General features: G+C 41.7%; 1 protein-coding gene across 2 annotated transcripts in view; it reads right to left on the bottom strand.

Moving 5' to 3' along the window:
- SH3RF3 (SH3 domain containing ring finger 3) overlaps positions 1–12,452 on the bottom strand; it is a 254,495-nt gene that overhangs the window by 152,708 nt on the left and 89,335 nt on the right. The window contains exon 4 of one of the 2 annotated variants that reach the window (XM_074909556.1): positions 3,176–3,236. The exons of the other annotated variant lie outside the window; for it this stretch is intronic. Within the exon in view, the coding sequence (XP_074765657.1) occupies positions 3,176–3,236 (61 nt within the window). The remainder of the gene's footprint in view (positions 1–3,175; positions 3,237–12,452) is intronic. 2 annotated transcript variants of the gene reach the window in all.

Genomic DNA, 12,452 nt, shown 5'->3' with positions numbered 1-12,452 from the left:
GTTTCCTTAGCTTTGTGTATTGACCCCTCTGAGGAACAAAGTATATATGTTATTTGTTCTTTTATGCCACACACCTGTATGCCCACATTGAATGTAATCAGGCAGTGATAACAGCCTCCTCACCAGCCACAAGGGTAGGAGATCTTTATCCATTTAAAGAAGATTTTAGAAAGCAGTTACTTCCTGAAGTAAGATATTCTCATCCATCTTTTATTCTAACTCTAATAACTTGTTAGCATTGTCTTCACATGGCAGCATGTCTCCCACTGTGACGCCCTACATCACTGCCATTCTTCCTTCCACCCATTACAGACAGAAATGTAAGCAGCAACTGACAGATTTTGCTCTCTGGTTTAGCATGGTGAGCAATCTGAGGATCACCACCACCACATTCTACCAAGGCTCTGCTGATTAATATTGATTCACATGCTTGCAAGATCCCAAAGTTTTGAGTTATCCATATTCATACAACATGCAGCACTGGCTTTATGCAGACTGTGTAGACTCTCCCGACTCCCTTCCAACCCTTCTTGACCTCTCTGTCTTTCATAGGTAAGATAAAAATCAATGATCTTAATATTTCAGTGTTAGGAACCAACCTATTAGTTTTTAGAAATGGCATTTATACCATAATTGCATCTTTTCTTTAGGAATAATGTTGCATTCCTATGGCTGTCTGAACTATTAACACAGTTTCCAAGCACTAAGATTATCCCTTTATCTGACATTCTATATCATATAAACCTAATTTGTTTGCAAAAAAAAAAATCAGAGTTTGAACTCTTTACTGTGCTCTCTTTTGGTTTTAGTTTTATTGCTCCCTTGATGTGTTATCTAGTTTCCAAGAGGGAAAACTAGTTCCTTTGTCTTCCACTTTGTATGTACAGGGCTCTGTGATCTGGGTGAGAAGTGACATATAATTTTCCGTAGAACCTAAACTTCCAGTTTCACCTCAGAAATGCAGCCAACTATTGAAAACCTGGGTCTCCTACCTTCTGTATTTTTTTACTCATTCACTTGCAATGATATCTATGAAAATAATGCTGGCTTTTCTCCACGTCCTTGCCTGAAGTCTTCTATAATTGCATAATTCTACATTTGCCCAAATAATTTCCTCTATTGTTGATAACCACTGGTGGAAACTTGTCAGCCTTACAGTTTCATTTCATGTTTTTATGATAGAGGGACAGCTGACAGATTTTTTGCTGAATTCTCTATTCATTTGCCTAAACATAGCATTGCCAATGATAGTTGAATTTTAGGATGACTGAAGAACCTCGTAGCAGCAGACTGATTCCTCCCTTCACAAGCTGTAACCCTTCAAGTATCTCTCCACTGGCTCTGCAAAGGGAAGCTTCTCCCATAATTTTTTCAGTGGGTATCTGAAAAAGGGGTGAAATTTCTAACTAGGTTGCATGTCTTCTGGTTTTCTCCCAACATCTGATCACATTTCTGTAATTTCTAATTTTTCCTTTTTCTTTCTCACACATTTCTCCCCATAGGATCTCAACAGCATCTAGTTGACCAAGTCCTTCTCTCAAATGATGCATGGTGGTGGGATCCAAGCTTCTATGTATGCTCTCCTTCGCTATGATAATTAGCGACATAGAGACAACTGAACAAAGAGAAAGGCATAAATACAGACGCATCAGCCAAACAGGCCTTTCAGCCTCTTCACCCAGAAAGTAGCCTGCAATTCCTGCCTTGCCTGGGTTAGCTTTCCTTAGCACAACCACTACGACATGCCTGTCTGTATCTTAGGTAGTATTTAACTACTCTCATTTTATAAACTGCATCACTCTGGGAGACTACGACTAGTTCATTTAGAATTGCCGGAGAATAAATGACACATCGGTTAGGTTATTATCTGAAGATTTATACAGATTAGCACAGATATGTCATTGTAATAAATGTCTGGATTCGTATAACTTCAGCAGTCAAAAGGGAAAAAGCCACGAGGGGTCTAGGTATGATTATGCATATGGGCTGAAAGTCATCCCTCTTGACTTCAGAAACCTACCTGAGGTCCCCAGATTAGAAGCACAGTTAGCCTTGCCTCCATATTTAGGCAATGAAGAGTGATAGATGGATTGAGTTTCTCTTGAAAAGACCCTGAAATCAAACTGCCTTCTAGAAAGTGCTTATTTCTCTCCCCTGACTGTATGGAGGGGGCCTCTGTGACATGAGTTTGGTTGCCCGGTCCCTCGCAAAGGTCAGCAGCTAGCAAATACCCTAGAAAATACTCAGTTAATGTTCTCCTTTGAATTACAGTATTTTTCTAAAATAGACTGGTCAGCTTCCTCTCAAAGAGCTATTTTAGTTGCGCATTTTTCTAACAGGCAGCTCTTGTGATCCTGTTCAGACACAACCAGCGATTTGGTGCGTTAATAATACCTTGGTACTAAGGTAACCTAAGAATATAAAATGTTGAGGATGTGTGGTGTTGCAGTCTTAATAAGCTTTTCCCGAGGAGCTCTGCAATGAGGCCAGTTGTTAAGTGTTGTTATGACACACTCATGGGTTTTCACTTTGACTTCTTTTCACATCTTGTTGAGTTTTCAAATGTCTGAAAAGGTCATTTCAATGTGCTGAGGTCATATGTTAAAAAGCTGAAAGCAGGGGCCCTCTCTAAAATGGTGCTTTGAAAGCAATTGTTTGGCAGAAGTTCATCACATAAATCGCTCTATACATTTTTAGGATCGTAAAAGAAAAAAACTGTACTTTGTCCTCTAAGGAGGGGATGTAAAGATGGGGTCCAAGAGACTTTGTCAGCCACTGAGAGCTGGAAAAGGGACTAGAATAAGTGGATGGGAAGAGAAAAGGCCACTAGTATCAGTGAGCAGCCAGAAGAGCACTGGAAGGCTAGAGGAGGGGAGAAGGGAGTCAGGGAAGTTGTAAATAACAACCAGAAATAAGAATATTCCTAAATACAAGTACAGAAGCAGGCAAGTCCCTCATCTACAAAATTAACATCATATTTTTGTTACACAGTCAAGTTATAGCATTGAAATTTAACCCAGACTTTCATATCTTTCACTTAAAAATTGTGCTAATTCATGTTTGGAAATGCATATTTTGTTTTAAGGATAGCTTATTTTGGGTGGAATTTCAGGGTTTTTCGGGTGGAACACAGTACTCAGCAATTTTAACCAAGTGGAGTAACATTAATTGAAACCAGTGAAGGAGACTTCCCACAGCCTGATGTACCACTTGGGGCACTCTGCCTTAAAGACATACTAAAAGTAAACAGATGATTTTTTTTTTTTTTTACCTTTCTGATCTGTAGGGAAAAGGTTTTCTTCAAATGCCCAGTTGTTGGGAACAACATTTAAGATTGATTGCATTGTTGGATTGCAGTAAGGAACAGCTTTGATCAGTATAAAAAGGAAGCACATGGCTACACAAAGTTCCCCCTTCAATCCCTTTTCTCCACAGACTGAAATCAACAGCACCTGGAGAAACAGTCCATAGAAATTTCCTCCCTGCATACTGAGCCAACATGCCACAAGCTCTCCCAGGAGCAATACCCCTTGGGACTCAGTGGAGGTGTGACAAGGTGATTTGCAACCTCTGAATCAGATCATCACACTCATGCGACAGCATTTGGCTCTGCTACCAGGACTCATCCCACCAAAATGGGCTGGACCACTCAAGGGAGCAGCTTTATGGGTGGGACATAAAAGACTGGGATCTAAACCAGGCATTACTATTTGTTCATAATAATATTTACAGTACTTAACTATAGAATAGTCCTTTAATACTCAAATATTCAAGAACCATATAAAATATAATTGCATGTATGCCTCATGACATGCTATACAAATACTGTCCAGCAAGGCTTGGGAAAAAAATAAAACAGGTAAAATAAAAAGATAGTCTGCGCTTCAAGAGGTCAGATATGGTTGGAACACAGAAGGAAACCATGAGGAAAGTTGCATAAAAATTTACAAGAAAAGCAGAAATGGTTCAATTTGTTTTTACAGTCATCATCGGCAAAACAGAAATGCTAGCAGCACAAAGAGAGATTTTTGGGAAGCAGGGCCATTTCACTTGCGTTCTGTTTTGTTTCCAGTCTCCCATCTCTATTTTATCTGCTTATGTTGCAAGCTCAGCTTGCAGAAAGGCTAGGAAAATGAGACCCAGGTAGGCTGGGTTTTTTAATATATGTGAGTCTGAATTTATAAAAACATGCTTACCATTGTCCACTTGAGTCATGCCACTGACAGCAGAACCAGTTGTGAAGGCAACAGGAAGCACCATGAAATTTTTTCAGGACCAGCAACTTGACAAGTGAAATTTCGCCAGTTCACAGCCTCTGATACTTGGTGTGTACTGTATTCTACCCTTAATTAGACACTGAGTAGAGAACGAGTGCCCCTAAATTAGGGTATGAATTATTTTCATACACATGTCTCTTCATACTGTGCATCAATTGTGAAGTATTTTAATGCCCTGTGCAGTTGAAGATGACATCAGACCTTCTGAAATGTATACTAAACCTCCAGATCACAATTCAAAGCATATGTTCTGCCTGGTCTACTTGAGGTCATAATGGTACAAAAATAGGATGCCTTTAATGAATAAAACACTAGTCACTGATACCACGTGCATTATACATACTTTCCACTTCACAAGCAAAGCAGTTACAGCTTTCACTGCCTGAAGCCATACTACTTCGGACCATGACTATATCACATATGAAAACATAAGCACATTGAGGTGGTGTGGTCTTTGAATGGGAAACATTGAAAGGAAACCAAAGGTGCTGCCCAAAGCATTGCTAGTGATACCAGACCTGGCACCTCTGTCTCTGAGTCAGCAGCAAATATGTACTGCAGCCTGTTCCTGGGGTCGCCATGGAGTCCTGCCCAGAGAACCAAACCACATATCAACCATCATCTCTGCTTAAAAGAGATGCCACTCAACTTCTGGTTGCCTGGACAGATTTCAGTTTAAACAGTCATACCTAACTCTATTTCTCCAGCAGTTTCATCAGCATATTATAACCTCATTATTTTTCTGCCCCAAACTATCATTTTATGTCCCTCCGCACTGCTAAAACTATCATAATCCATGCCAACAGTGCATTCCTGCAATACTCAAAATCACACTAAGGCTTTATCCTAAGCTTGCATTCAGCAGGGTGAATTTACAGTACCTCACCATAAGTTGCACAAGAAGACCTCCAATGACTGTTAGAAACAGGAGTGGAATCTACCTGTTTTGCACCTGGCAATGAGTGTCCCTTTACTAATACAGAAATGATAAGGAAAGTCAAGCTAGAATATACGTGAGAAATGGGCCCAAATCCTGTCAACTATAAGAAAATAATGCTTCATCAATACTTGCATCAATTTAACCATATTTATTCCAAATTTGGTTCAGGATAAAATTAATGAAATTTTGAAGCAACTTATTTTGATGAAGTATCATCAGGGAGAGTGGTGGCTTTGTGATGGTGTTTGGGTTTTTTTTCAGGATCCAGCTTAAATAAAATAAACTGCTCCTCTGGTAAAATATGAATGTTAATAGACAGAACTGTGACAACCTAGATAAATTTATAAATATGATTTACCTGAAATTATGGTTAACTGGGGAGGTCCCATCGGACTAGAGGGTGGCAAATGTGACACCCATCTACAAGAAAGGCAGAAAAGACAATCCAGGAAACTATAGACCTGTCAGTCTGACCTCGGTGCCAGGGAAAGTCATGGAGCAGGTCATCTCGAGTGCCATTAGAAGTCATATAATGGACAACCAGGGGATCAGGCCCAGTCAGCATGGGTTTATGAAAGGCAGGTCTGCTAAACAAACCTGATCTCCTTCTACGAAAGGATGATCTGCTTATTGGATGAGGGAAAGGCTGTGGATGTTGTCTACCTTGACTTTAGCAAGGCCTTTGACACCATTTCCCACAGCATTCTCCTGGTGAAACTGGCTGCTCAAGGCTTGGATGATTGCACACTTCGCTGGGTAAAAAACTCTCTGGATGGCCGAGCCCAGAGAGTTGTGGTGGACAGAGTTAAATCCAGTTGGTGGCCGGTCACGAGTGGTGTCCCCCAGGGCTCATTTTTGGGGCCACTCATGTTTAACATTTTTATTGATGATCTAGACGAGGGGATCGAGTGCACCCTCAGTGAGTTTGCAGGTGCCAGCAAGTTGGGCGGGAGTGTTGATGTGCTCGAGGGTAGGGAGGCTCTGCAGAGAGACCTGGACAGGCTGGAGCCATGGGCTGAGGCCAACTGGAGGAGTTTCAATAAGGCCAAATGCCGGGGGCTGCCCTTGGGCCACAACAACCCCCAGCAGCGCTACAGGCTTGGGGAGGAGTGGCTGGAGAGCTGCCAGTCAGAGAGGGACCTGGGGGTGTTGATTGACAGCCGGCTGAACAGGAGCCAGCAGTGTGCCCAGGGGGCCAAGAAGGCCAATGGCATCCTGGCTTGTGTCAGCAATAGCGTGGCCAGCAGGGACAGGGAAGGGATCTTACCCCTGTACTCGGCACTGGTGAGGCCGCACCTCGATTCCTGTGTTCAGTTTTGGGCCCCTCACTACAAAAAGGACATTGAATGACTCGAGCGTGTCCAGAGAAGGGCAACAAAGCTGGTGCAGGGTCTGGAGCACAGGTTGTAGGAGGAGCGGCTGAGGGAACTGGGGGGGTTTAGTCTGGAGAAGAGGAGGCTGAGGGGAGACCTCATTGCCCTCTACAGCTACCTGAAAGGAGGTTGCAAAGAACGAGGATGAGTCTCTTTAACCAAGTAACAAGCAATAGGACAAGAAGGAATGGCCTCAGATTGCACCAGGGAAGGTTTAGACTGGATATTAGGAAGCATTTCTTTACAGAATGGGTTGTGAGGCGTTGGAATGGGCTGCCCAGGGAGGTGGTGGAGTCCTCATCCCTGGAGTTGTTTAAGAGTAGGGTCGACATAGCGCTGGGGGATATGGTATAGTTGGGAACTGTCAATTTTAGGTCACTGGTTGGACTGGATGATCTTCAAAGTCTTTTCCAACCTAGATGATTCTGTGAAATCAGAATTTTAACCTGATATACAGGTGTCAGATTCCCTCATTCATGGTGTCATCCTTTGTGCTGATATGTCTCTATGTGTCCAATATGTGGGACTGTTTAATGGGTATCTGCTCAGTCGTGTGAGCCAAGGGGAGCTGGGGTGCATCAGTGATGGGGCTCCAAGGATAGCCCACACCCCACCAGTAGGTTCCCCTTGCCCTGGGACCTGTATATGAGGTGTATCTCCCCAGCAGATCAGAGCTCAAACCAATCAGCAACAGCTGGTCACCTCAGGAGTGATGGGAACTGCAAACCCTCCATTTTCTGCGACATCTGATTCTCCTCATCCATTCACAAATACTGCATAGGCCACGTGCTGGGTTTAATATAAATTCACTGAGCTTTACTCAGTCCCACACTACAAACTGAGAATGCCCATAAACCACTTCTGAACAAAAGTAAGTTGATTAACTTTGAAGTTTTGCTATTTTTGTGTAAGAGTGCTTGAGGTTTATTCCATGTTGTCTTCTGTTCAATATAACAGTTGCTCGTGTATCCTTCCTAGTTCTGATTGTGTATGTTTAAGAAGTCAGAATGTGAGTGGTTGAGCTCTCACTTGCATCTGTGAAAACCAGGCCTAACTTCATTAAATCAATGTAATTGCACCAATCAAAACAAAAAGTTTGAACACCTATTTCAAACTATTTTGACAGAATACAGTTCATGCAGTTAGATTTAACCTCATGAAAATTTCCGCTTTTCATGGAAAAAAGAGTATCTTGATTTCCAGTTTTCAGTTAAACACTTCTCTTTCTAATCACACCTCTCCAGCAGAGCAAATGTTTTTTGATTAGGCCTAGTAACCAGTGTTTCCTAAGAGAATTATGATGAAGACTATTTCCAAAGTATTCAGCTTTCCATTTCCTGATTCTGACATTTCATTCACTTTAGGGTAAACTTAGCCAGTCAGGAAAGGCCCTAATTTTTTTTTTTTTCCAGACTCCTCATAATCCAGGTCCTTTTTCCTGGACATAACACATCCTCTTTTACTTAATTTCTAAGGTAGAACTTGTACAAATTCAAAGCAGATTGCTTCTTCCTTTCCTGTTCTCCAGACTATTGGTAGTTACAAGTCTCAATACACCCAGAAAAGCTTCCTTTTGCTTTCTGGCTTTTGGAAGTGGGAATTATTTTTGAAGAAATTTATAAATATTTGCTCTGAATGCCTGAACAAATGAGTTATTTCCTGTGACTTGCCTCTTGATACCTTAAATCTGTTAGCATTTTGGCATCAGATCCTCCCTTCCCTCCGTGTCTCAGATCACAGCGTGAATTCATGGCTTATGAAAAAAAGGACAAAGTATCTCTGGAAATAGTGAGAACCAAGAAAAAATAATTAAATAAAAATAGAAAGGAAAACAGCTTAGGCTCATCTGGAAGCAGAGGCTAGGCTGAAGAAACGTTAGTTTGTAGTGGCTCTATTATTCTGGTGGTTTTACTGTTGTCCTTCCTACACCTCCAAAGGGCAGGTTTAGAAAGACTTCATGTCACTGGGTCCCTCCTGGCTCCCAGGCTGCTGCTCAGAATTTATGAGAGCCTCTCTACAGAGAGGTCAAAACACACCCAAAGGGAGAACAAAGAATTTGGCTCATTTACGGCTACTTCTCCACCCTCCAGCTGGGGTTTTGCTCCAGCTTCACTCCCTTCACTCCACCGAGATACGGGGCCAACCTGTGCCTGTTAGCCCACACGTCTCCCGGTTAGATGTGAAAACTATATTTATTGGACACTGAAAGTTTGCAGTAGGTGTACTTAACTGTGCTCAAGAGCTTGGCTTGGAGGATGTCTGCTCTCTGGCACTGGAGGCAGGGAGCAACTGGTGGTGAAAGCATTATTCTTTAATGTCGAGACTGAGTTCTCCTTCAAAGACAGATCCACAGTTCCCAGTAATTCAGGGAAAACTCTGCCTGTGAATTGCAGGGCCTGGATGTCCCTGGACAACAGGAGTGCATGCAGATCCTAATTCCTGCATATGCTGCTCTGAAGCAACCCAACAACTGTCCAGCACAAGATTATTTAAAGGGAGAGAAAATAGATCTACATCAGCTAGTTTCAGTCTTTCCTAAAATGACTACACTCCAGAAGGACTAAAACAAAGAAGCAGATGTAAGATTTTCTGTGACTTATCTCTGAGGCAATTATTTATAAATCTCCTTCATTCATTATGTGCCAAACCTAAATTAATCCCCTGGTTTAACAACAGAAATGTATATGTAGCCTTGCACATTGCAACCAATAGTGCATTCTAGGCATTTTTGCTTTATAGATTATTTTTGATAGCATAAAGCAATTTTACTCCTTTTGACTACTTTAGGCAGAAAAATAATTTTCTCAAAGAAAAGACCTTGGCTAGGGACAGTTCCTGCTGTGTGATCTTTTATCTAGCTGCTTCTGAAGGCTTCTGAGGAGTCAGGGAAAGCCAGCACCGTATGCAGTTCAAAACTGCACAGAAAAATCACACTCCCAGATGCACATGTGCACGCGCGCACACACACACACACACACACACACATAAATGCGCACAGAGTTATATGGAAAAATGCAAAGTATGGTCTTTTTCTCCTCTCTCTCCTCCCTCCCACAATAAAATAAAATTAAATGGCATGAGTCCCTAAAGATTAACATTCCCCAGGCTTAGCTATTTTGCTTATCCAAAAGACATCTTACTCCTGGTTGCCAGAGGCAGTGCAAACCAGGAATGACAGGGCAGCTGGCATGCTCCACCGTAGTTTTGTCTGTGCTGCAATCTCTGCTGCATCAGCTACAGATTTGAAGGGGTCATGCTATTTACACCATGTATGTCACAACTTCTCAAAGCTTTGGAAAGTTCATGTTTGGAGGCCAGTATATTTTTACTCCTCCACCCAAACACTAATTGTTCTTGCTTTTTAATGAAAGTCAACAAAGTACATGATTTTAATTTAAGCTGTCAGTCAAAAGTAATGGAAGTGCTAGAAGGCCTGAGACCGCTTCTTTTCTGTGTGCTGTGTGAAGCTACATTAGGGCGTATGTTTCAACAGGAATGATGAAGGACCAGGGCTGGAATAATTAGCAATGAGGCCTTATCTAGGAAAAATACTGCAAAGGAATAAAGCCATTAAAATATGCAGCTTATTTGCTGATGCTAGAGCAGATGTGGCTTCTGTTCACGAGAATTAAAAAATAATTGAGGCAATAGAAATTGTGTTCTGTGCCATTACAGTATCTGGCAGAAATTCTGCTCTTGCCAAGGGCAGGAAAATTAAACTCAAAACAGGAGATGTCAAATAAATGTCCATAATCGTACACAGCATGGCGATGGCCATAGCTGGGAGCCTGACTAACTGAGCAGGGCGATGCAAAGCTGTGGGTACTCATAACCTGGAGGCCAGCCTTGCAAACCAGCCATGTATCTAGGCAGAGGCTGTCACCTGCGGCACTGAGTCCCTCAGGGCTGTAGGGACTCCCCCAATGTGTCCCCCAGGGCTCACACATCCAAATCCAGCTCTAGAGCAGCCCACTGCAGTGGAGTAGACAAGTGAAGGAAAGCAAGGCAGATCCACCTCTGTCCCCTCACTGAAGATGGGGAGAGGGAGGCTCTGGCTTGGGATGGGGTGGCAGATCCTGGGGCTGAGACTGTTCCCTGCCATAGGGACCCTAATGCAAAGAGGGTCATGTGTGCACGAAAGGGAGGGGAGGATGCCTCATGCCTCTTCTATTCTTCATGCTGGTTTTGGAGGGTCTTTCAGGCTATTCTCGTCTCTCTAGTGCCACACACTTTTTCTCCTGCCTGTCCCTCCTTTTGTCATTTCAAGAGGAAGTGGTGTCTGGTTTGACATTCATTTTCTATATGGCATAGGAGGATGATATCTATAAAAAGCTATCTATGTATCTATGTATCTATGTATCTATCTATCTATCTATCTATCTATCTATCTATGTATCTATCTATCTATCTCTCTATCTCTCTCTCTCTCTTAGAGATGGAGAAATAACAGCCTTAAATGAGACGCAATGCAGTGCCTGATTAAATTGCCACATTAGTTATGTTTGACATGTCATAGCCTTGAATAAAACTGAAAAAATCCAAAAAAGTTTAAAAAGAAAGCTATATGCAAATAGGAAGGATGATATTTATGTACCAGGCAGCATTAGGCTTCAATCATTTTGGCTGAGATGCTCAGTTTGACTCCTTCAGTCACTTTGTCAAAGGGCCACAAGTCCAACTTGCTTTTTTACTTCCAGTGTTCTGGGACTCGTTATTTGCCATTCATGGTGTTATTAATTCTGGCTGCCTGAACATTTTCATTATCAGAGGGAAAGGAGGAAACCAAAGATAACTTATCAGGCATTGTTCCCATTTAGGTTCTCCTCTGAGATTTCCTTTTGACTGGAATGTATTTCATTAATTCGAGGGACATTCTAGCATGGATGTCTAATTAGATCTGCTTAATGGATTTCATGTCACTGAGGCATGTAAATCTTTTCATAAAAGACATGGCTTGTATTGAGAGATAATATCTTTTATTAGACTCCCAGATAGAATTGAAAGGAATGGACACAATTTTCAGTTTCTTTAAAAAAACATGTAATACTACAAACATTTCATTTCTTACCTCTTCAAACACTCAGAGCTACAAAGACCTGACCATGGCAGTCTCTTCATGGCCTTTGTGTATTAGTAATCACTTGGTTTTCACTAGGAGCTTTTGCCACATCTGTATTTTTCTGATTTCTTCCAGAATTTCAGTCTTCTCACATTCACCTCTCTTTTATAACTCACTGCATGTTATATCCTATGAATGTTTACATTCAGTTTTACTTGTTCAGAGGTGGAAGGGATGCCAGATGGGGTTTCCTTCCGGATTTCTATTCCCAAACATCACCAAGTCCCAGAGATTACAAAATGCTACTGCGGTCACTGATTTTTGTGGGTTTGCCTCCTTGAGTTGAATACATATTCAGCAATTACATACACTTGTCAATTTGTACCCTCAATACCACCCTTAAAATATGCATTCTTCCACCATAAAATCTTTAGCAGAGTCCTAACATCTTTAGAGAGAGGGGTGTTGCTGTGCCTGGCTTGGTGGCTCGTCTGTTCTCAAGAGAGCAGCACAGAACATGCCACTTCAGCCTGCAGCTTAAGCTTTATTTGTCTGATGATGGAGGTATTTAAAGTAACTGACAACACAGATTCTACCTAATGTATTAGACACTGGATAGGAATCTATAGCTAAGTTACGGGTTTTTATGTCCAATGCTAGTATATTCTGCAAAACATGCAAAAAACATTACTACAATTTGGAAAACTTCAGTTCTTGTAGTAACTAGTTTGGTATTATATTCCCTGAGGTTTTAGGATGCTTATATCTCAATAAGACCTGCAGATCTTTAGTTTTGGCAGATA

The sequence above is a fragment of the Athene noctua genome, chromosome 1 (genome assembly GCF_965140245.1).
Source record: "Athene noctua chromosome 1, bAthNoc1.hap1.1, whole genome shotgun sequence".
NCBI lineage: Eukaryota > Metazoa > Chordata > Aves > Strigiformes > Strigidae > Athene > Athene noctua.
The sequence above is the reverse complement of the archived record's forward strand: the minus strand, read 5'-3'. Positions and strand labels throughout refer to the sequence as shown.